General features: G+C 41.0%; 1 protein-coding gene across 2 annotated transcripts in view; it reads left to right on the top strand.

Annotated features, from left to right (window-relative positions):
* GNAS (GNAS complex locus) overlaps window positions 1-22,292 on the top strand; it is a 139,463-nt gene that overhangs the window by 110,639 nt on the left and 6,532 nt on the right. For both annotated transcript variants that reach the window (XM_050313953.1, XM_050313954.1), the window contains exons 6-11: window positions 17,909-17,963; window positions 18,312-18,385; window positions 18,858-18,916; window positions 20,535-20,655; window positions 21,369-21,499; window positions 22,007-22,074. In XM_050313953.1, coding sequence (XP_050169910.1) covers window positions 17,909-17,963; window positions 18,312-18,385; window positions 18,858-18,916; window positions 20,535-20,655; window positions 21,369-21,499; window positions 22,007-22,074 — 508 coding nt within the window. The remainder of the gene's footprint in view (window positions 1-17,908; window positions 17,964-18,311; window positions 18,386-18,857; window positions 18,917-20,534; window positions 20,656-21,368; window positions 21,500-22,006; window positions 22,075-22,292) is intronic.

Genomic DNA, 22,292 nt, shown 5'->3' with positions numbered 1-22,292 from the left:
TATTGCTGAAGTTACTGCTTTGAGAGACTCCTGACTAAGATGTCTGCAGTGCATTTGGTATAAATTTACCAACAGGCTCAAAAGTTTATTGAGACCATGTGCTTGCATGCAGAGAACATGGTCATAAAATCCTGACTATAGGAGGGACAGGCTGAAAATTAAAAAATTAAAAAATAGATTAAGCTCATATTAGGTGAAGAAGTTCTCAAACTGATGCTGAGCTTAAGTGATCTTTAAGTACTTTTTATAGTATGTGATTAGTTCTAAATAAACTGAAAGAAACTGCTGGTAAATTTTACATCTGATTAAGAATAATTTTGTAGCAGGATGTGATTGATAGGTTTTGTGATTTGAAACACCATTTTTAACTGATTACTTTGTAGTATTATACACTGATTTTTGTATCTGAAACATGTTACAATTATATTTAACTGTAACAACTGATTTTGTGTTAACTGTGTTCGTATTGTAGTACACTAATTAAGTCTCTGAGAAGGATATGCACCATCAAAGCTAAATTGCAGTGTGGTCATTACACAAGTGAGAGGTTTCAGTGTCTGGGTGATAATTTACACTTGAAACATGTTGGCTGCCCAGGAGAATTTCTTGTGAAGTGCCTTGGGTACTCCACAAGGTTTCTCTTCCCCCCCAAGTGCTCATGTAAACTGCAGCCCAAGGAAAAGCTAGAAAAGGGTTATTTTTAGGAAAGCTGCTGCAGCTGAGGGAGAGAAGGAGCCTTGGGTCCTAGAGGAGGGTCTGGAGGAGCGTGGTGCAGGCAGGACCCACATCCAGTCCAGGTCAGGTGGCCAGGTCCTGCTGTGGCATCTTGGTTAAGATTTGTGTTTTTACAAAAAAGTAAAAGTCCTTCTGAAGCCTAAGTAATGTTTATAAATAAATGAAAATAGCAATATACATGCAAAATGCCCATGATATGTTAATTTACCCTTTTTGATTGTTCATTTATTGCCAGTGTTGGTAATACTTGCTAAGTTGCTCAAGACTACACTGTCCACCACTTCTGCTGTTAAGGCATCTCAGAGGGATTTTGATTACTCACAGTATAAAATATCAGGGACCATGTGCATCTTGAAGCTTCATTTCTGGCAAGGTGATTTTCTTACATCGTTCCACGAAGAGTGTGGCTGTTCTCTGGATATTCTTACATCAGATTGAGTCTCATGAGTGAGCCAATGTTGCTTGAGTCTCCAGATTGTTGTTTTATTTTGGTCTTTTCATTAGCTCTGCCTATCAGTACGTGTGCCATGAAGAGCAGATTTTGCAGTTAAGGTGTGCAGTCTCTTTTCTTTTGCCTCAGTCTGAAGAGCTTCTCCTTGTTTTTTTCTGGAGGACTTGCTGTTCCCCTCTGTTAAACAGAGCTGAACTGCTTTAGGATACAAACACTTTTTTATTATCCAAGGCCAGACTTGGGTGAAACATAGTTTCCCCATTTGTAAACTGGTGTTTTGATATATTTCTTATTCAAGAAAAATGTCAAAGCTCGTATCTGCAAAAACCACTGGGTGATTTTGGATAGTGTGAGGTTTTAAATGAAATCAGATGAGTGAAGGATGATCAGTCTTTAGTGGTACTAATGCCAAGAAGTACTGCAGTGTCATCAAGCATCTTGACGTGATGAAGTGGTTTGGTAGAAGGGGTGAGAGGATGGATTTAGAGATCTGTTTTACCACCATAGATGATATATTCCCTAAATGGGCATTCCAGACTCTAGGATCTTGCCATGTCACATTAAAATGTAGATGTCAGTGTATTTTCAATGCTACCCCTGTTGTTCAAAGTTTTTCCAAAAATCAGGTGTACAGTATGTGTGACTGTGGAATGGGAGGTTACAAGTACCACGGACTCATTGGTGTCACAGTGTGTTATCAAGGGAACCAGTATTTAAAATGTCTAGTTTTAAAGAGCTATTTGGAGAAGAACAAGTCAGATTATAACTCACTTTATTGTGATTTATGTGGCTGTTTCAGTGAATTAGCAAATATCAGAACTCCTCTGTGCTCTTTCAGAGCTCTTGGCTAGGCAGGAGCCTTAACACTTCTCCAGTGCCTCTGGAGTACTTCCCTGTCCGCCTCTCTTCCACGGAGCTGAACTACTCTAGGATCCAAGCAGTGTGTTCTCCTCTATGGTTTTCACCAGCTCTCTTCAGACATTTCGTGCTCCATTTCTGTTTTCCTCCACAGTCTCCTCTCCGAGCACGTTGTGGATTGTGCAGCTGCACAGAGACATTCCCTGCTCATGAGGAGGGTGACTGGGAATCGGGCAGGGAAAAACAGGGCAAGGCAGGACTGGACAGGACAGGTCAAAGCAGAACTGCTCTCATTAAACTAAAAAAAAACCCCAACCAAACCCCAAGCTTGGCCCTCCACCAATTTTTAGGATCAGAAAGGTGTTGAGCCATTTCCCAGTTTCAATCTGATTGGAGCCGAGCCTCAGCAGACGCTTGGGAAACTGTAGCTCCACTGCTGCTTAATTGCTTCTTGTTTTGAAGGATAATTAGGAACTTTATTTAAAAATAGTAACTTTAGTGTTCAGTCCATTAAATTTGTCACCAAGATAATTTCATTAGACTCCCAGCTGTTTTCTTATTGGAATTGTGAACTAAAAATAGGTAGGATTTGTGCTGTTGTGTGCAGAGGCTGGGGTACCTCCATTTCAGCTCTGACTTTTCCTAATGATGTGAAATGTGTTTGTTTCCCTCAGAGCTTTCTTCTGGGCTGTATTTAAGAAGGTCCTGCTAATTATGCCAAAATTGTGTACTGTGGTTTTCTGATAAAGTCACGTGGCTGTGAAGAACATGAAACTGATTTCCCTCAAGACAAGTCTTACAAATGAAAGATTGATGCCACACCCAGTACATTTTTCTTTTTCACCAGTCTGTAAGAGATGTTTGTAATAGCTCAACAAATACCTTTTAAAAACAAACAGACACTAATGAACACAGGTTTGTTACTATTATTATGAGGGGTGTGATTTACCCTCTCAGCTCAGTTCTCATGAGCAGTCCCTTTGTTGTGCATAATTGAAATCACAATGTAGATTGTGAGATAATGTGACAATTACTGTGTTTATATTGTATGAAACACCGGGTTTTTTTTGAAACAAACCTCTGTAATTACCAGAATCTGTACAAGCATACACTGCTTTTATGCATACAAGGTTTACAGGGCGAATCAGGTTTGTAATATCCAGATTTAAATAGTGTCTCTTTTAAACTCTGAACTGTTTCGCATTTATTCCTGACATCCACACCACAAAGCATTATAATGGATTAATGCTGGACATGCGGAAAACTGAAACAGATTTCTCTCTACAGAGTTAGACTGTGTAAATGTATGGTGGTTTCCCTTAGAAATCAGTGAACACAGGATCACACAGAATGGGTAGGGTTGGAAGGGAGCACCGAGACCATCCAGTCTCACCTCCCTGCCCAAGCAGAGTCCCGTCGAGCACCTTACTCAGGATTGTGCCCAGACAGCTCCTAGAAAAGTTGCATTTTTTAATTGTGATGTTAGTAAAAGGCTTTTTTTCCCCTTGGAATACTTCTTGACTGTAACTCCACTGAGTATCTGCAGTTCATACTGATAAAAATGAATGTAGGTAACAGGAGGAAGTTCTGCTGCAGAGCAGTGTGGGGCTTGTGGGATTTTTTTAAGTGCTTGGTGTCTGTAGCCACAATCAAGAAAATCAGTGACCGGATATAAATTATATAGACCTTTAAGTTTCTTAATTCCCCATTCTATTATTGTCTTTAAGCAAAGAAACAGAAAATTGTAAGATGTGCTAGTAAAACATGGGTCTTTCCTATGGAAGAGAGTTCATTCAAAGGAGGGGAATTTTCTCCTTTAATTAAAATGAAGGGTATGCTATCTGCAGAAGTACTCCAGTGATGTTCCCTTAAAACCTGTATTTAGCTGCAGTGTGTAATTCTGGCACGCTTTATTAGCGTCTCAGATCTTTTTTAATTTTCTCATCTGCTTGTTGGCAGTCTGTTCCCTGGACTTCCTGTGCGTGTGCATTTCTACAAAGCAGATAAGTGCAGTTTTACAAGCTGAAGCTGAACGTGGGTGGGATGGCGTGAGGGAAGAGTGCTGTTTTGAAAGCTCTGCACCTGTCACTAGTTTTGAGCATCACAATCCGTGCAGGGCAGCCAGTGTGTGTGCAAGATGCTGCAGGAATCTCTTAGGCAGCAAAATGTAGGAGAAAAGCGGGAATGGCTATATTTAGAAGTCGCATATTATTAACTTCTGTGTAATGTATCAGTTGCTGTGCTCAGACGCCCTTTTTTGTGGCGAGTCTAATAATTTGCCACTGAGTAGAGGAAGTGGAGTTAAAGCATTGTCATGTGATAAAAGCTGTTTCACGTATGGTTATGGTGTTTATGGACTGTGTATGTATAAATAAGCACCTGCTACGGTGTAGGTAGCGCAGGAACACACCTCCCTTTCACCAGAACCATTGAGTCTTCTCCCCAGACTTTCTCCCTGTCTGACCCATCTGATCCGAGTCTCTCCCACCTTGCAGCCTTTGCTGCTGTTCTTAGGGTAAACCACGAGCCGGAAGCTCTAATTATAGTAAAGCAGAACAAATGGAAATCCTGCAATTGTCCTCAGCACTCTTAAACTGCACAGTTGCCAGTTGCAGGTATCAGAGCAATAGGTGAGCCAGCCCAGGATTGTTCCCCTGGAGCTGCCTCATGCCTCTGCTTCCCAGCACAACTTTGAGTTGCACATTTATTTTCAGATCCCTGGGCTGTGAATATCAGATGGCCACAAAGTTTCAGGTGCATATTTGAAGCAAGACTGCAACTCTGTGGGGTGCTGTACATCATTTAGTGCTTCCTGAGAGTCAGGCACTATAAGAGGGTTGCTGGGTTTATATTTTTGTGCAGAATAATAGACTTGGATATCGGGCAGCCAAAAGCCCCAGCTGGGTTCATAACCCCTGAAGGAATGTTGATGTGGGAATATGGACTACATTTGGGGAAGGGAAATACCATCTTAGACCCCTTCTTGTCTTTCCCACTGCAGCAATTATACCCATGATTTTTTGTGTCTGTTTTAGTTCAGTTCTTCTCCTGAGACTGTTTAAATGTTTCTTTCATGTAGAAGAGGAGATTTGTAATCTGTTAATGAATAATTCAGGTTTAGGGTTTCAGCCATTTAAGATGCAAACAAGAGACACTACCCTCTGCAGACAAAGAGATGGGCAAGATGTGCGTGTCCTCTTCTGGAATCTTGTGGCTTTTTTGGTCATCCAATGGAATTTGGAAATTTTCTGGAACTTCAATGCACACCTTGGGCTCTTCAGTTTGACTTTTCCTTCCCTTGGATCATCCTGTCCAGTTGTGACTGAGTGTGAGGGGGTGGGGAGTCCACCCACTTGTGGTGAAAAAAGGAGCTATTATTCATAGCTCTGTGATACTTTCTTTTCAGTGTAATCAAACAAAGAAGCATAAACCAGTATCCCCAGAGTTTCAGAATTAATACCCACTGAGATGAAATTCTCTCCCGCTCTCTCAGTGTTTGTTTTGTGGCACCTGCACAGGTAGAACTCACTGCACCGTTTTGTATTTCACGGTCACGATGTGTAGAATCTTTCTTTCTGTGTTCTCTTCCGTAAGAAGAGGTGGGACTGGAGTTAAGGTTTCCAGAGAACGTGGCAGTAATTTAAATTTGGCAGTTTTGTACAGCATAGCTCAGCACAGAGGTAGAAGGGTGGTTTGTGGTCAAGGCTCTGGCAGTGCCTGGGAGCAGAGACCTGTGTCAGGAAAGAGGGATGGGGCTGTGGGAGAAGACTTTCCCAGTCCTTGGCCTCTGGAAAGTCTGCCAACAAGGCAGCCAGTGAGGATGCTGAGCCTGCATATGTAGTATGTATATCTAGTACCTCCTGAATCTTAATATTCTTCTGGGTATAATGTTCCATTTCAAGATAGATCCATCCCTTCTACTGCTGAGGGCTTTTAGAGTTGTAATGCCGAAATAATTATGTTCTATGAATAATACATTTAGTAATTGTTTAGGTAATTACAACACTTTTATATAGGTAATAAACATAGTCAATAAAACTAGTTTAAAGGAACTAATTCCATCTGAAGCAGCTGACTTACAACTTCCTCATTTTAACATTACAGCGTTACAATACAAGCTAATTAGAGAAAAAAAGGGATTTTAAAAGTCCTCCCAAAATTTCCCCTCGCCTCCAACGCTTTCTCCCACATGCCCAACCCTCACCCACACACATCACTCCAGTCCTGTCTCAGTTCCATGTTTTGCAGCACCTGACTGTTCCTCTGTGAGTCAGAGACTGCCGTGGAAAACCTCCCTGTGCCGAAAGCAGCAACTCTGGGCTGAGAGAGGAAACAGGCAAAGCTTGTGCCTTGTCAGGGGTTTTACTTTTCCTGTGCACACTTCATTCTAAATTCTCTGTCACTGCAGTCTTAAAAGCACACAGCTCAGAAAAGGTCACATTAGAAGACACATTTTGCAAAAGTTAAAATGGGTTTAATAAATACAAAGTGTATCCTACTGTGTGTTTTGCGGACATTTGAACGATTGGAGCTTTTAATACTGTTTTTAAGGGTTTTAATAGCCAGTTTTGTGTTTTGGGAGGTAAGATTTAAAGTTCATATTTTTATAATGATTAGAATTCAGCTTCAGAATGAATTGAGTCAAATTAGCAGGTCAGTGGGGAAGAGAAGGGGAAGGGCCAGCATATTTTATTTAAAAGATGGCACGTCATGTCCCGTGTTAATTTGTGGCTGTTTGTGAGCCTTTGTAAACTCACATTATTCTGTGAGTTGTCCGTTTTATTTGCAGGCTTAAAAGCCCTAAATACTCCAATGCATTTTGGGGAGATGTTCCATCATCAGGGCTGTGCATTGGTGTTATCACAAATATGTGAGTAAGCCAAGATGGAGGGGCTGTGTTAGATTTTCCTTTTAAGAGCAGCAAAACTCTAAGCCAAGAGCAAATCCATGAAACTGGGTGAGTGACAGGTTTCTCATTGAGAATAAAAGAGGGCTGCACTATTCCAGAACCGTGGTCACTCCTGTGAGTGGCTTTCCCACAGAAGTAGTATGGGCACCTTTGATTTTGATTTCAAGCTTGATTTCTTGCTCCTTTTATCTACCTGAATGTATCATGTACCAGGGAGAGACAGGCACTTCATTTCGACTTCATTTTGTTGTATGGCAAAAGAACACAGAACCAGATATTTGCAGGCAATGCTTTTTATAGTAGCCAGAGATCAGTGTCCCTGCACTGCTCAAAATTCCCAGTATGAAATTGCTATTGCAGCTCTGTATCATTTACTTGGTTTAAAATGATTTTTTTAAGTATGTCTGGTATTAAATTGCATGATCAAACGCTTTGAATAAAAAGAAAAAAAAAAAGAAGAATATATTACAACTCACTTCTGGAAGAGAGGTGTGCTCTTTACAGATGCTTTCAATACCAGACACCAGGTTGTGTGTCTGCTTTACAGAGGCCTGGATTTGTTTTTGCTGAGTTGAAAGAAGAATGTTTAAAAAAGAAGGAGGGGGGAAAGCTGAATTCCTCTGAGAAAAGCAAAAGCTGAAACGTGAGCTGCTGTGAGTTGTTGGAACTGTCAGCCCTGAGCAGGTATTGACAGGTAGCTCTGTGAAGACACCAAGTGCTGTTCCAGTCCTGAGTGTCACGGGAAAGAAATGAAACATTTGAACATCCTGTGAGCAGGATCAGAGTCAAAATTACTGCTTTTTTGCTAAAGAACCTACCTCCCTAAAGTTCTGAACACAAATCTCAGCTGGGGTGGTGCCTAAGTAGGCAAAACTCCAGCGCTGGATTTCTGTTCTTGCGTGTTAAATACCTGGGAACTGTTCTGCTGTAGATTTTCGTACAAGTGTATTTAAATAGGGCAGTGCAGTCCTCCCTCACCACCCTGCTCAGAACCCTGCAGCAGTTTGTCTTCCCATTGTTTTGGGCTCATTTGGGGCCTGATTCCTTCCCTGAGCTATCACTGCTTCCCTAGTTCCTGCGGAAACTCGGTCTTGGGTTCAGAATTCCTTCTCTGTCATGTGGGATCGTGTCAGCTCCATCTACCTCTGTCCCTAAAATTTCTGGTACAAAGAATGTTGCCCATTTTTCCAGAGCAGTTGGGGAAGTGCCTGGTTCTGTGTTCTCCATGCTTAGGTTTAGGTTTACAAGCCACACACAAGCTGAAAAATGTAGGAACTGTCTGAACCTTTATTTTGTCTGGTTTTACAGATTAGTCTGTTCCTTCATACAGAAACTAGTATGAAGTATTAGTTTATTAATTCTTTTATCATCTGAAAGCCCTTTTATTAGTATTTTAAATTATTAACATAATTTTTTATTATTGCTAATGATGACAATTCTGTCATAATAATACAGTTTCAAAATTATAGGTATGTAATGATCTTTATCAAATGAAACCAATTCCACTGATTTGATGGCACTGGAGGGAGCTACAGACCATGAGGACAAGGTTCATAGAAATACTTTGTTGAAACACAATGAAAGGATATCCCATTAGGTTCACCTGTTCTAATTGCTCAGAGCAGCTTACAGTAAAAGTGTCATATACTTACAACATGCATAGGTTGTTCTATATTAAAAATTACATCTGGAATTGAAGGAAGCTTTAATTTCCTGATTTGGAATGAAGTATGGGGAGATTTCAAACAAATTTGTATTCTGTAGAGGCGCTCTTTAACCTCATTAAAAATTACTCATACAGAATTTTGCATAAATGACTTCGCTTAAACAGGCTCCTTAGTCTAAGTTAGTGGCAAATATTCTTAAACCTGTCTAAGAAGATCCCTATTGCCTGTGATGGATTTAAATTAGATTAGATTGTGAACAATTTAAAGTTTCTCTCCAAGTTCAGTCCCTGCAGAGCACAGGAGTGATGCAGTTGTGTTGGTTTCTTTGCTGTGTATAAGGTCTGGGACTTAAGCTTGCAATTAAAAAAGGCTTAAAACAAAAATCCCTGAGTTTGTTCATAGATACAGACCTTTTCCCACCTTTGAGATAGGCATGGCAAAAAGTGTATTAAAAATATAAAGTTAGTAGAGGCTTCAAGAGTTACAGGAGGTTAAAACCATTTCCAGCATCAGGAAGAAAAGAAATAGGGACAGGTAAAAATGAAGGCAGGCAAGCAAAATTCCTTTAAAGTGTAGAAAAGATAAAATACCCCATATCTAAAGCAGCTCTGATAGGTTTTTTTGCAAGAAACAGTCTCTTTAATTAGATCCTAGTCTGCTGTTTTCAACCCACCAAAATTCAGGAAGAAAAGCTGGAGAAGAGGGACGGAAAGCAAAGTGAAGTGGGAAGCATTTTTGTGTAAACATTTAATTGCTTTGCCTTTTCCCATGGTTTTTGTCTTCTTCTGCAGCCTTGTTAAAAGCAAAAAAAAAAAAAGTTAATAGGGATTGCGCCATGTTCCTTCCCACTCCCTCAACCCATGTTCCCGCCCCGGGCTTGCCCTGGGATCAGATCCTGGTGTAGTGATCTCATCCACACCGTTACCTTTCATTTCTGTTCCCAGCCTTGGCCTCGGAGCAGCTTAAGTAATGTGGGGTGGGGTGAGGGGCTGCTCTGGGGTTGTTTAACATATATGGGCTTGTGTGGCGGGGGAGCCTCGGGGCCACGCGGGGGGAGCCGCTTTTTGGTGGTTGTGAGAGTGTGAAAACACCTTCCTACAGGTTTGCCAAGTAGGAGTGAAGGCAGCTGGAGCAGCCTCGGGTGCTTGGGGTCGTGTTGGTTCTCGGTGGGGGGAGCTGTGCAGAACAGTTTCACGTGGGAGCTGGGAACAGCATGCGGGATGTGGAGTTTGGGATGAGCTGTGCCCTTGGTCAGGGTAAAGGAGCACAAATGATCTCCTTGGTGGGGGACACCCCTCCAAAGCCATTACTGGAGGAGGAGGGATCCATAAGCAACATCCAGTCAAGGTGAAGAGTTAATTCTGGAGGGGAACTGGTGGGTATCCTGGGGTCCCATGGAGGCCCTTCCAACAGAGCACTGGAATATTGACCATGCTTGGGTTACCTCATGTAGTGTTTGTTGCTCTGCAGGCCTGTCCCCCTCACCTTCCTCCCAGACAAAGTTTGTCCATTATATGAGCCATAAAGGGTGATCTCGTAGTAATGTATGAACTGCTTTCTTAAAGAAGAAAAAAATATTTGTAGTTCTTTTTTTACATAATTTGACTCAAAACTTGCAGTTGGGACTAGGTTTTTAAACTGACTTGGAGTATCTTTATAATAAACAATAAATCCTCCATTGCATGTTATGAAGAACATTACCCAGAATACTTCTGTGGAAACTGCTGTTTCTGAAGCATTCATTGTTCAGATGGCCGGGGAGCAAACTGGATGTGGTAAAAGGCAGGGGGAAGGGGAGGGAAGTTTACATACAGCTTTAAGCCTGGGTGGAAGCTACTCTACAATTTTTAGAAATGAAAATATCCATGTAGGGACCTAAAGGAATCCTGTGGGCTGATGGTGCAGTTTGCGTGGAGCGCGTGCACGGTGCCTTTATGGCAGACGGAAGATATTTTACTGTGGCTTAATGCTTATTATAGTTGCAGTTTTTTGATCACCATCTGTGGTCTCTATTGGTTTTTGATAGAGCAGCTAAGATTTTATATTTTGAGAGCGGTGTTTCTCTGTGTTGTGTCACGCTGACTGCTACTTCCAGTGTCTGAAATAACAAAGCCTCACGACTTCAGTCTGATTCCTGAACTGCTGCTTTCCTGTACTGTAGAAAATATTGAATCTCCTGATTATACAAATGTCTTCTGTTGGGTAATATTGACAAATACACTGAATAACATTTTTGACATAACATTCTGTTCCCACACAGATAATTTGGATGTAATTGAATGGGTTGATCAAGAGTCTGTGCTAAAAATACGACGTTTTCTCATCCACTAAGTGGAAGAAAACGCTTGCTCCAGAGGCAGTTTTGTCAAGTGGAGCCATTTGGAGGTGGGATGGGTTATGCCATGACTCCAGATCTGCCCCCCAGGTCGGAAGGCTCGGCTCGGGGCTGCCCTGGGCTGCAGACACCGCTGGTTTGTACTCTCAGCACAGCCCACAGAGTCCCTGCTGAGGGTCCAGGGGATGATGCTGAGGCAGATCAGCTGTGGCTCCAGCCTGGCACAGGGCTTTGGGAACCACATCCCGCTCCAGGCTCCTGGAGGCACCAAGCAGCCCATGACTGATTTCAGTGGAGCAGAGCGCTCCAGCCCGTGCAGGATCCCGACCAGGATGCCTGTCAGACCCGCAGGAGCACTTCAGTACACTGGAGCCAAAAACATACAGAAATAGTGGGAGGGGAAGTTTTGAAGATCTCTTTTCTTTCCTTCTGTTTTCCCTTATTTTAATGGTCTCCTGGGCAAAAGGCTGCATTGTTAGAGTTTCAAAAGCGGGATGGTTGTGCTGCAGACGAGAGGGCGGGGAGGGGGGTAAGAAAGAAAGAAAAATAGAACTTAGAGAAAGGCTGGCTGTTTAGCATGCAATAAAGTGACTTTTATACCTCTCCCAATCTCCTATCAAATAAATCTCGTGCTAACAAGCAATCAAACCCGTTTCCCTGCCCGCCGCTCCGCACAGCCCCAGCCACATTGTACCTTTCCAGCCTTTGAAACTGCCTGTGCCTATTTTTATTTGTCAGGCCGGGGCTGGGCTGGCCCCATTCCAGATGTGTCTCACAAGATTTGGTGCTGATGAGCTATTTATAGCCCTGTGGTTCCATTGTCATGGCAACCGTGCTAGAGGCCAAGGCGGCTGGGAGCTATTTCTGGACTTGTGCTGTAATGTAAAACTGATTGGGAAAGTTAGTGCATCCTCTAAGCCAGACTAACTTTAGACAGGCAGAGGGGGGGGTGAGGGGAAAGAGACAACTACAACCTCTCTAAATAGATTTTTCTCCTTCTCCTACCTTTTCCCCCATTTCCCTTTCCGATGGTTGGCAGGTTTTGGAGGGCTGCTTTGCCTTCTGCTGGGTCTGTCTCCGATTCATTCATGCCTCCCGGCGGATTACGCTGTTTTAATTAGGCACTTTGGGAAGCTGGGTGTGTAACCAGCCTCGATTTTAGGGCAAGGTTGGAACTTCGTGGAGACACAAAAGTAAGGGGGCTTTGCTGGGCGGGTCGTGGCTTTTCTTGCGGTAGTCGTGGTTTTTTGTACCCCCCACTTTTAATAATCTATTTTTTGTGTGTGCTTCATGTTCTCCACGCCATATAAGGAACTGTAACCTTGATTACCACAAGATGATTCCAAATATATGGAGTCATACTTTTCAGCTTTCTCATTATTTGCTTCAAAATTAGACCCATGGTGCCCCTCCGCCTCCAAGTGGCTGGAATGCTCGAGGTTCTTCTGGAATTACAGCTGGGGCCGCTCTCAAAATCACTTTTCTGCGATATGTACGCATTAATACCATCTATAATTAAATTCTGAGCTTCAGAGCGTTTGTAAATCTTTTTGCGTGACTTGCTACTTCGATAAGGAAATTATAATAACTCCTTGACTTAGAACTGGAAATCAAAAATATATCTGCAGCTTCTTGGGTCAGTTTTCTGAAGAGCTGTCTTTTAGTTTACTTCTGTTCACGTCTTAGACTACATTTCGAGGTTCATTTCCAATATAAATCTTGAATGGGATCCTTATGTTTGAGGACTGACGTGCAGAATTTCGTTACAGGAACATCGTATATGAGATGTTTTTAAATGCAGTGTAGTGCTCTCCTAATTGTACCAGTAGTAGTGTTACAGTACTGTCCCTCTGTGCCTGTCCCTAAAGGCTTTTTTAATTTCCTAATTGTGAAGTAGTTACAGTAATTGCAAAGGTTTTGATGGCATTTGTTTTCTCCATCTAGTTTTGTTTAGGCAGAAAAAAAGGGCTGTGCCTTTCTGAACAGTTTCAATCATCCAGTAACGTGGTTGTGGCGTGTCTTCAGCGGCCAAATAATAGAAAATATCAGTATATCTTAAAAAAGAAAAAAAACAGCAAACAAAAGACTACTAATGTCCCAGTTTTAATTTTTAACTTTATTTTGAAGAAAAACCTGATAAGTTTGGTTTCACACAGTCCTTGGTTTTCAGGATACCATAAATACTAACAGCATAGCTGAAGAAAGAATTTATCAAGTAGTTAACTGCTGAGCTTTTAAAAATCTGTTGATGAATAACGTAAAGGATTATGGCAAGGGCTGGAAAAGGGAGTAAAGTAGAAGTAAAGCACGATCTGTTCTGAAAAATAAAAAGTACACTCATGTTTATAATAAACATTTTTAATGTTCAGTTAAATTTCAGCTTAAAACTACTTTAGGGAGAGTTGTGTTAGCTTTGTAGTCCTGATAAGGTATAGATAAATAAATAAAAATCTGGGCATTTGCACAGTTTGGTCTTTAGGGAGATCAGTAAACAAATATTAATTTCTTTCTGGACATAGAAACTTGAATTGGAAAGACTGTTTTAGAGGTGATCAGGGTAAATGCAACTGTAATTCTTAGTGAAATCTTGATAATTCTTAGTAATATTCTGGTGGTTTCTTAGTAATATCTTGGTAGAAACACATGACTCAGTGGAAATGAAAATTTCCACTGACTCAAGGGACTCTGGGCAATTAACTCACTGCCTGAGTGCCTGCCTTTAAAGCAGGGTTATTGCAAGGTGTGCGTTTCGGGTGCGATGGTGGAGGCAGGAAATGCAGCCTGAGTGAAGGCAGGCAGGAGAGTTGGGAGTGTGATTTACTGTCTGTAAAATACCTGACAGCTTTCAGAGACAAGGAACTTCACAAATACGGAGATCTGGTACTGCTGTTGAGGGCTATGAACAAATACTGTCTTTAGTTGGGGTTGAAATTTTGATTTCTTGATTTGAAGTGTCTTATTGACACCAAAGATGAGATCTTAGTGTGTCTTTTAACAGAGACATTTTGTATGCTAATTCAAGTTATGACTTGACCAGAAAAAAAAAACACCTGATGGAAATAAAGCTCTTCAAATATAGGTGTGTTGTAAGTTTGAAGAGACCTTTCCAGTGTTGTTCTAGACTGAAAACAAAACTCTTCTTCACAAAGCAAAAAAAAAAAATATAATCCTAGTCTGCCAACCGTTTCGTCAGATCACGGAGAGTAAGATTTCAGGTACTGTTTTTTGGAAAAGCTGTCAGGAAATGCTGAAGGAAAGGCAGTGTGAGTTCCCCCTCCCGGGCTTCCCTGAACAGTGGAGTTGTGCTGGTTCTGGGGTGGAAGGTTCCGTGTGTTACACACCTTTCCAGGAGGGAAAACGAGCGCAGGCTGCAGCTCTTTGTCTGGCAGCAGCACTGTTCATTCAGGAAATTCCCCACACACAGGGATAAAGCAACTCTCTCTGTGTGAAAGAACTCCAGAATAAATCAGGTACTGCCATATAGCTTGATGTGAAATTGGGACGTGATTTTGACATAATAGGCTTCGTGAAAATTTGGAAAGAATTGGGGATATATGTATGACTTAATTACTTTGACCTGCAGGAGCTAAGGAAAGCCTCTGTGTATCTCTCTATATGAATCTGTCTCCTCAGAGCACCCTTAAAATGAAAGACACTTCATTCGTCCCAAAGATCTGTTTAAAAACTTTCTCATGTGTTTTTCCTTCCCAAAGCTAAACTAAAGTGACTCAAAAATAAGGCATGTGTTTTTTTATTTGAGATAGTTTTAATGTTTTGTTAATACCTTGCATTTTACTATTACAGACACATTTACTGCTTATCTTAGAGATAATTCTTCTTGGTGTTGCTGACTACAAATATCCTAAAGTCTTCTTTCTTTTTTTTGTTAGCATGTGTCACAGTAGGATCAACGTTTTATAACACAGGCAAGAGTGCCTCATACTACGTGACAGTATTTTGCAGAGCAGTAGCTGATCCTGCTTTTTAGTCATGTCCAGAATCTGGCCCTAAGTGAGAATTGGCAGCGATGCTGAATGAATTATTTGCTTTCTGGAAAATAGCTTTTCCATATAATCTCTGGGAAAATTTTACAGGAGCAAAAAACTGACTCTGTAACTCGGTGCAAGACCTGCTCGCAGTATAAAATTTGGGTTCGTGGTTTGACAGTTTTATTTGAATTATTTCACCAAGGTCACTTCTATTTCTCCCTGTAAGTTCACTGCTGACACAGTAGATGATGGGCACTTCTCCAGCAGGCTTAGAACAATCTCTCACAGCAGTGAATTCTGCACACAAAGTAGTACTCAAGTGGCCTCACTTGTGTTTTGGGTAGAGCATAGCAAGAATTAAAAATAGAAATTAATGATGGTGAATTTGTGTTTATTTTGAATTAGGCTTTGTTCTCATCTGACTGGATTATTAGTTTAATTTACTGGATAAATTGTTTGGTCTTGACTCACATTGACTGAGAAGTCTCTGAACACAGTGTATTGATCTTTTCTGAACTCCCACTGTTGCTCCTTATTTTAGGTGTATCAGACTGGATCAGATTTCTGCTCCTCTTTTCTCCTTACAGACACATTTATTTTTCCACTGACCAGCTGAAAGAATAATCCCCTTTCTTTACGTCTGAGCAAAAAATCAAACTGGTTTTTAATGCCTTTAGCCCTTTCTAAGGGACAGACTTTTACGAGCAGGCACACGGGAGGAAACCTTTATTTAACATATCGCTTTGCTCCATTTTCCCTAAAATGCCACTGGAAGCAGGGGGAGGTTTCTGGTAACTATCACACAGTGAAAGACTTCCTTCTCCAACGAGTATTGTTACGAGTATCAGATGTTACTGAATGTTGGAACTTGTTTTGGGGGGGGAAGAAGAAATGTTTATTCCATCTGAACTTGTTTTACCTGGCATGAACATTGCTGTTGGAATTCATCTCAAGTACAGTACTGCTGCTCCTATGTGGCTGATGTTTTTCAAGGAAATCATAGGCCTAAAAATAGTCTGCATAAACAACAGTAAGAGGTTTGTACTTTCAGTTCCAGGTTTTAGCAATATCTTGTTGTTATTTTCTAATTTTCAGTTTCCAAAATCCATTAAGCTGATTAGCAGAGTGTTTAAAAATAAAACAAAACAAAACAAGCAAAAAAAAAAAAAAGACAAACCAACCCAAAACAAAACCAAAAATTCACCTCTTGTGGAACCCAGCAGAAAATGTTCTGCTTGGATAAATTCATACAGAAAGGCTGGCTCATTGCAGTAATCACCTTTGTATATCTTGATGAACATGTTCTGTTCAGAACATTTTTCAAGCATCCTCCAACTTGTGAAATTGCCACGTGATTCTGAAACTGTGGTCTTAGGGGAGAGTATGGCCTGGAAACACGTGCTGGTTGGAGCTCATGGTTGTTGCACGTATTTAACATCCTCTGGGTACTGAACAAAGAGTTTTATTTCTTCCCTTCGGATTAAAAAAAAAAAATAAATTACTTAACAGCCTGGAATAGATGAGGAAAAAATCCCGCTTGCAAATTGCAGAGCACAGTTTGTCATCGTTTAATCCTTGCATGTCTGTCCCCGTGTCACGTTGCAGGATGGAAATGGATCTTTGCACTTCGTCTCCTGGTTTCTGTGGAGTGTTTATTAAGATCTGTTTTGATGTGTTTAAAATTCTGTCATTCAGAGTAAAGAAAAATTAGTTTTCATGTGTGTCTGAAACAAGATCGTCTAGTTCCTGGTGAAAAGGACATTACACTGAAGTTGTTAAAATATACAATTATTTCCCCCTTTCCCCTGCTCCTCCTTAGGTGTTTTAGGAAATCAGTTGGGCAGAGGGGGCTGGGACTGAGGGCTGAGTCCTGTGCTGGTGTTACTGGGGTTGAGTTTTCGATTCACAGATCTGGGACGTGGCTCCCTTTACCCCCTTGGAATTGTTGCCTGTAGCTGTAGTTAATGCACGTTGAGAGAAGGGAAAACTCACCTTTCCTTTGTGATTTCTGCTTCAGAGAGAAAACAATTCATGCGAAGGAATTTCAAAGGGAACTTGAAGTGTATTGGTTTAAAGACTGATTAATCATTAATGTGATGGGTAAAGGCACTGCTGAGGTGGAAGGTGGCTGAGCACTTTGTGTCCCTGGTGTTGGACGGTGGGACTGGGGGGCAAACACCATAAAATCTGCATCCCGAGCTGCCGCTTTGCCACGTCTTCGAGTCTCGTAGTAACACCACAATAAAACAGAGTTAACGAGTTGCTTCCTTGAGATTTTTGCTCTTTGAATGGAAGAGAAAGATAATTAGGAGGTTATAGTTAATTGGTAAAAAAATTTAAAAGACTCCAGGGTATCCTCTTCAGGTGATACCTAATGAATTTGAATGAAATATATGTTTTAATACCCATTTAGCCTACGGCTGCTGCTGCTGCTCCAGAAAGTAAACTGAAACACTGATAAAGAATTGACAGGAAAATCAGTATTCCCTTGCACTTAACTGGACTTGTGCTGAAATTGGTTTTGGGATTTCATTTATTTAAAGAATTACAGTGATGATAAGTTGTTTAAAAATAGTTGTTTTTCTTTCAGGAAGACTACACGTAGGCAATTTACCTGAGTCATTGCCTTACCCTGAGCAGTAGCAGGTTATAGTGTAGGATTTATAGGAATAAATGACCTAAATTAAACTCCTGGTGTGTTTGTGGTGGAGGGAGCCGGCGGGAGGGGCTGGAGTTGAGATTCCCAGATGGATTAATTAAAACTGCGCTCGGCCCTCTGCTGGCTCGTGCTGGGAAAGCACGACCAGTGACCCAAGTTGAACAGTTTCACTGTATGATTTTTCAGCATTTTGAGAGCATTAAAATACACCAAAATTTACCTGGCAACTGCCTGTTACTAAAGCATTGGGTAGTTTGTCTTGCTTGAGAATGACAATTTCTCTTTTTTTTCTTTCCTCTCCCCAGTTTTCTAGACAAGATTGACATAGTCAAGCAGAACGAGTACACCCCGTCTGACCAGGTATGTAAAGTAATAACACCATTTATCTGCTCCCCGTCGGCTTTGGGGACAACTCTTCTCATTTTATAATTTCCATTTGTGGCACTAACACGGGTATTGCCATGCCCTGTGTATATTTAGTGTCCAGTAAAAATTGCTTTGTTGTTTGGATTATGTTTATACATATAAATGGCTGTGAAATCTGACTTACAAGACCTACATCACACCCTGTGTCACTTAACACTCAAATGCTGTTCCCTGGTTTTGCAGTGCAGCATCCACTGTCAGCATGGAGTAAAAGGGGTTTATTTCCATTGAAAAATTACAAAGTATCTGTGTTGAATCGATGACTTTCCCTTTATGCCCTAGGATCTTCTCAGATGCAGAGTTTTGACATCAGGAATTTTTGAAACCAAGTTTCAGGTGGATAAAGTAAATTTTCAGTAAGTATCCTTATTTTTTCTTTTTATTTTGGTTTTTTTTTATTTCGTAATACAATACAGACAAATACTATGGTAAATTGAAGGAGAGCCTACCATACAGTCATTGAGACTTCTGTATTTCTCAGGTTGATATTTAGTAGAAAACAAGCATGTTCTGATTTTTTAATTTAGTAGTCTGGCTTGAAAAGGAAATGCAAATTGGTGTGCAGTTTTCTTCTTTATTTTAAATTGCAAAGAACAAAATGGTATAAAACACATTACCTCTGTGTACATACCTTGGTGGACTGTTTACCTGTTCAGGTTCTCGTCATCCTTGATTCCTGTTAGCTTCTGTGCCACAGAAGTCCTAAAATTTCTCACCTTTTCTATTTGCATTTGGGGAGGGAAAACAAAAATAAAGACACAAACAAACAAACAAACAAACCAACACAAAGTGTATCCTGACTGGATTTATGTGTTTGTTTTTTCTCAGTATGTTTGATGTTGGAGGGCAACGAGATGAACGCCGGAAATGGATCCAGTGTTTTAATGGTAGGATCAGAATTTCTGTTTGCTTTATAAAATAGTTCTCTGCGAGGCTGTAATGCCCAGTCTGCATTTTCTCACTGTGTGAAAGCCACCATCTTTTCCATGTAGTTTGATAAGGAGTTACCTGAACAGTCAGAAGGTTTGGATTTTTTTTTTACATGTACACTTCTGTAACTGCATAGAGCATCTTCAGGAAGAGGGAGAGGAGTTAAAGTTTGATAACTCAAACTTGTCCATTTTGTCTGGCTTTTCTCTCTTCATTTAATTAGGGATTTTTTGGGGGTGGCATTGTGCATTATTTGCCACATTTGTGAGTGTAAATTCCAACTATGTTCTGTCTTCCATATGAAGGTTTGTATGTGTGTGCAAAATATAGAACTACAGGATCATTATTATATGCACAAAATCAGAATATCATATTTTGGGATATAACTGCAGCCACACTGCTATGCCATGGTGCTTCTTTCCAAATCAGCACTGACCCAGTAATGCAGAGTGAGGCTGTTGGGAAGATCTGTCTGGTTAGACCTGGTGTCACATATGGTGAGATCTGGAGTCTCTCAACACCAGTGTCCCCATCAGTTTAGTTCAGGTGTCAGTGTTTTGAACTGCCACACAATTGAAATTAGGCAGTTTTGTGCCTGTCCTGAAGTGTGACAAGTACCCTCACTGCAGCTGTTTTTCACTCTGGTATCTTGTTTAGATATGAAACCTTTCTCCACACATTTTCTTGAAGCTAGAGGTAGTGGATTTTTTTCCCTTCATTGTTTGGACAAAATATTGTTGAAATTATGCAAAAGTCCATCTTTTTGTAGAAAAGTTACATTGAGATCTTACAGAATAAATAATTAGAATGCAACTTGAAATTCATGGTATGTTGCTGCAGTTGCTATCAGAGTATCACCTGAACAATGTGTATATGTGTGGAACTACTGTGCAGTATTTTCTCCTGTGCTATTAATAACAGATTTGTTTGGGTTTTACCTCTGCTCCTTCCTCTTCCTGTTACCTCATGGTCTGACTCATCTCTTCTGCTGCTGATGCCTGAGGTAGATGAGCCTGGAAGTCAGTCAGTGTAAAGAGTCTGGAGCAGCACAGAAACACAGAGATTGGATTCTGTGATCCTGGGAATACCTCCCAGGAAAGAGAGAGACCTCCAAGTATAGCACACTCTAGGGGACTGAAGCAATTAACCATGAATTCAACTGTCATTATTACTGTTCACACAAATCACAAGTGCTCTTTGTCCTGAGGTCTTCTCCCAAGGGCCTCCCTGTCCTTTCCTGACAGCTTGGAGTTGTTTCTGATTTTCTTTACACATTTTAAATCTTCTTTAAATTCTCCTCTTGGCTTTCTTCAGTTTGTCCCTCTTGCTTCAGTTCCTTCCTTTTCTACATTTTCTGTCATGCTGTCAGCTTCTGCTCTGGGCCCTGACTTGTCTGTCTTCCATGGTCTCTTCACTTTCTTTGTTGATTTCTGGTACTTAGAAAGCTGCCAGCAGCAGCATCCCAGCCTGTGCTCCGCGTGGAGCTGGAAGTCTGACACTTTTTTATAGAACTTTGGGATTCCTGGCTGTTTCTCCTGAAGTTTGGTATTAACCAAAGGGTGTTTCTTGGTTTAGATGTCACCGCTATCATATTCGTGGTGGCGAGCAGTAGCTACAACATGGTTATACGAGAGGACAATCAGACCAATCGGCTCCAAGAAGCACTAAACCTCTTCAAGAGTATCTGGAACAACAGGTCTGTGGATTGAAGTTTTGTTGCTCATATCACTGAAATTGCTGATCCTGTCCTACACTGCAGTCACAACTTGTGGATGGCCCTGGCTGGGACAGGGTTTATTTTCTCCATAACAGTTCATACGGTGCCGTGGTTTAGGTTTTACCCAAACAATGCTGATAACATACTGATCTTGGAGCTGTTGCTGAGCAGTGTTTGCAGAGCATCAAGGCCTTCCCTGTTCCTCACTCTGCCCCTGCAGTGAATCTGTTGGGGGTGTGCAGTAGATTGGCAGGGGACACAAGCAGGCAGACCCAGACTGACTGGAGGGATGGTCGGTACCACATAACTAAGAGGCAAAAGAGGGGATTTGGGGAGCTTAGCCAGCATGCTGGGATTGCTCTGCCCACAGGAGAAGGGGAGTGATGGCCTTTGCATCACTTCCACTTACCTTTCACTTATTAAACAGTCGTTACTTATGGCTGAAGTAATTAAAGCAGTGCCAGAGCAGTGCACTGAGCAGTGAGTGTGCTCCCCTGGGTGATGGGTTTGGATCAGCAGCACAGACCAACTTCAGGGTGTGCACCCCTTGAATTACACCCTCAGGATTCAGGTTTAAAAGAAACCTTTCCAAATTATCTCAGTGTGTCGCATTCTTGTCTCCAGCCCTGGGTTCAGTTTCTGTATGATCCAGGCTGTGCCTTCTCACAGTGTGTGGTTCCCATTTTCCACAGGTGGCTACGGACCATTTCAGTAATCCTTTTCCTGAATAAACAAGATTTGCTAGCAGAGAAAGTTTTGGCAGGGAAATCTAAAATTGAAGACTACTTTCCAGAATTTGCTCGCTACACTACACCAGATGATGGTAAGGTTTTTAAGTTTTATTTACAATTTATCATTTCTTTGTTAATCACATTTGTAATGTTTTTGGTAGCTTCAGCTAAGACTTGAAAACTCATAAGTAAATGTAAAGTTCATTGTCTTTCAGTCAAACTTTACTGTTACATTTTAAGTATTAATAATGAGAGAATCCTGCCTTCTACACATTTAACAAATTAATAATTTCATCATGACAGAAACCTGTTACTTTGCTGTTGACCACAGTCTGACATTTTGGCACTGATGTGTCCTTTGGATTCCCCCTAATGCTACCCATGCCAAATGACTGGTACTGTGGGCCCTGTAATATTCCTTTGTTCTCCTGATACCTTGCTGTTTTAAACAATGTTATGATTTGTCTTATCTCACAGTCAGTTTTACCAAGTGTATTTCTATCAGACATGAGCAAAAAACAGAACAAGTTTTAAGATTTTTAGGTGCTATTACCAGAAAACATCTATTTTAATACGATACTTATTTTATTGTTAATTAGCAACACCAGAGCCTGGTGAGGATCCCAGAGTTACAAGGGCCAAGTATTTTATTAGAGACGAGTTTCTTGTAAGTATTTCCTTTCTTTTGGTATTTTTTACCTGATTCTCCTCAAACCTAAACTCTTGAGCACCTTCTGCTATTGCAAAATGCTGTCACTTCTTGTGTTGTTTATATTTAACAGCCACACTGCATAAAACAATTATGTTTAAGAGCTTTACTGCTTTTTCTCAGCTGCTATTTGGGTATTTGCTTGTTGACACAGTACATAATTAAATAGCAAAAGA

The sequence above is a fragment of the Myiozetetes cayanensis genome, unplaced genomic scaffold, assembly GCF_022539395.1.
Source record: "Myiozetetes cayanensis isolate MyiCay16 unplaced genomic scaffold, myiCay2020 scf19, whole genome shotgun sequence".
NCBI lineage: Eukaryota > Metazoa > Chordata > Aves > Passeriformes > Tyrannidae > Myiozetetes > Myiozetetes cayanensis.
The sequence above is the reverse complement of the archived record's forward strand: the minus strand, read 5'-3'. Positions and strand labels throughout refer to the sequence as shown.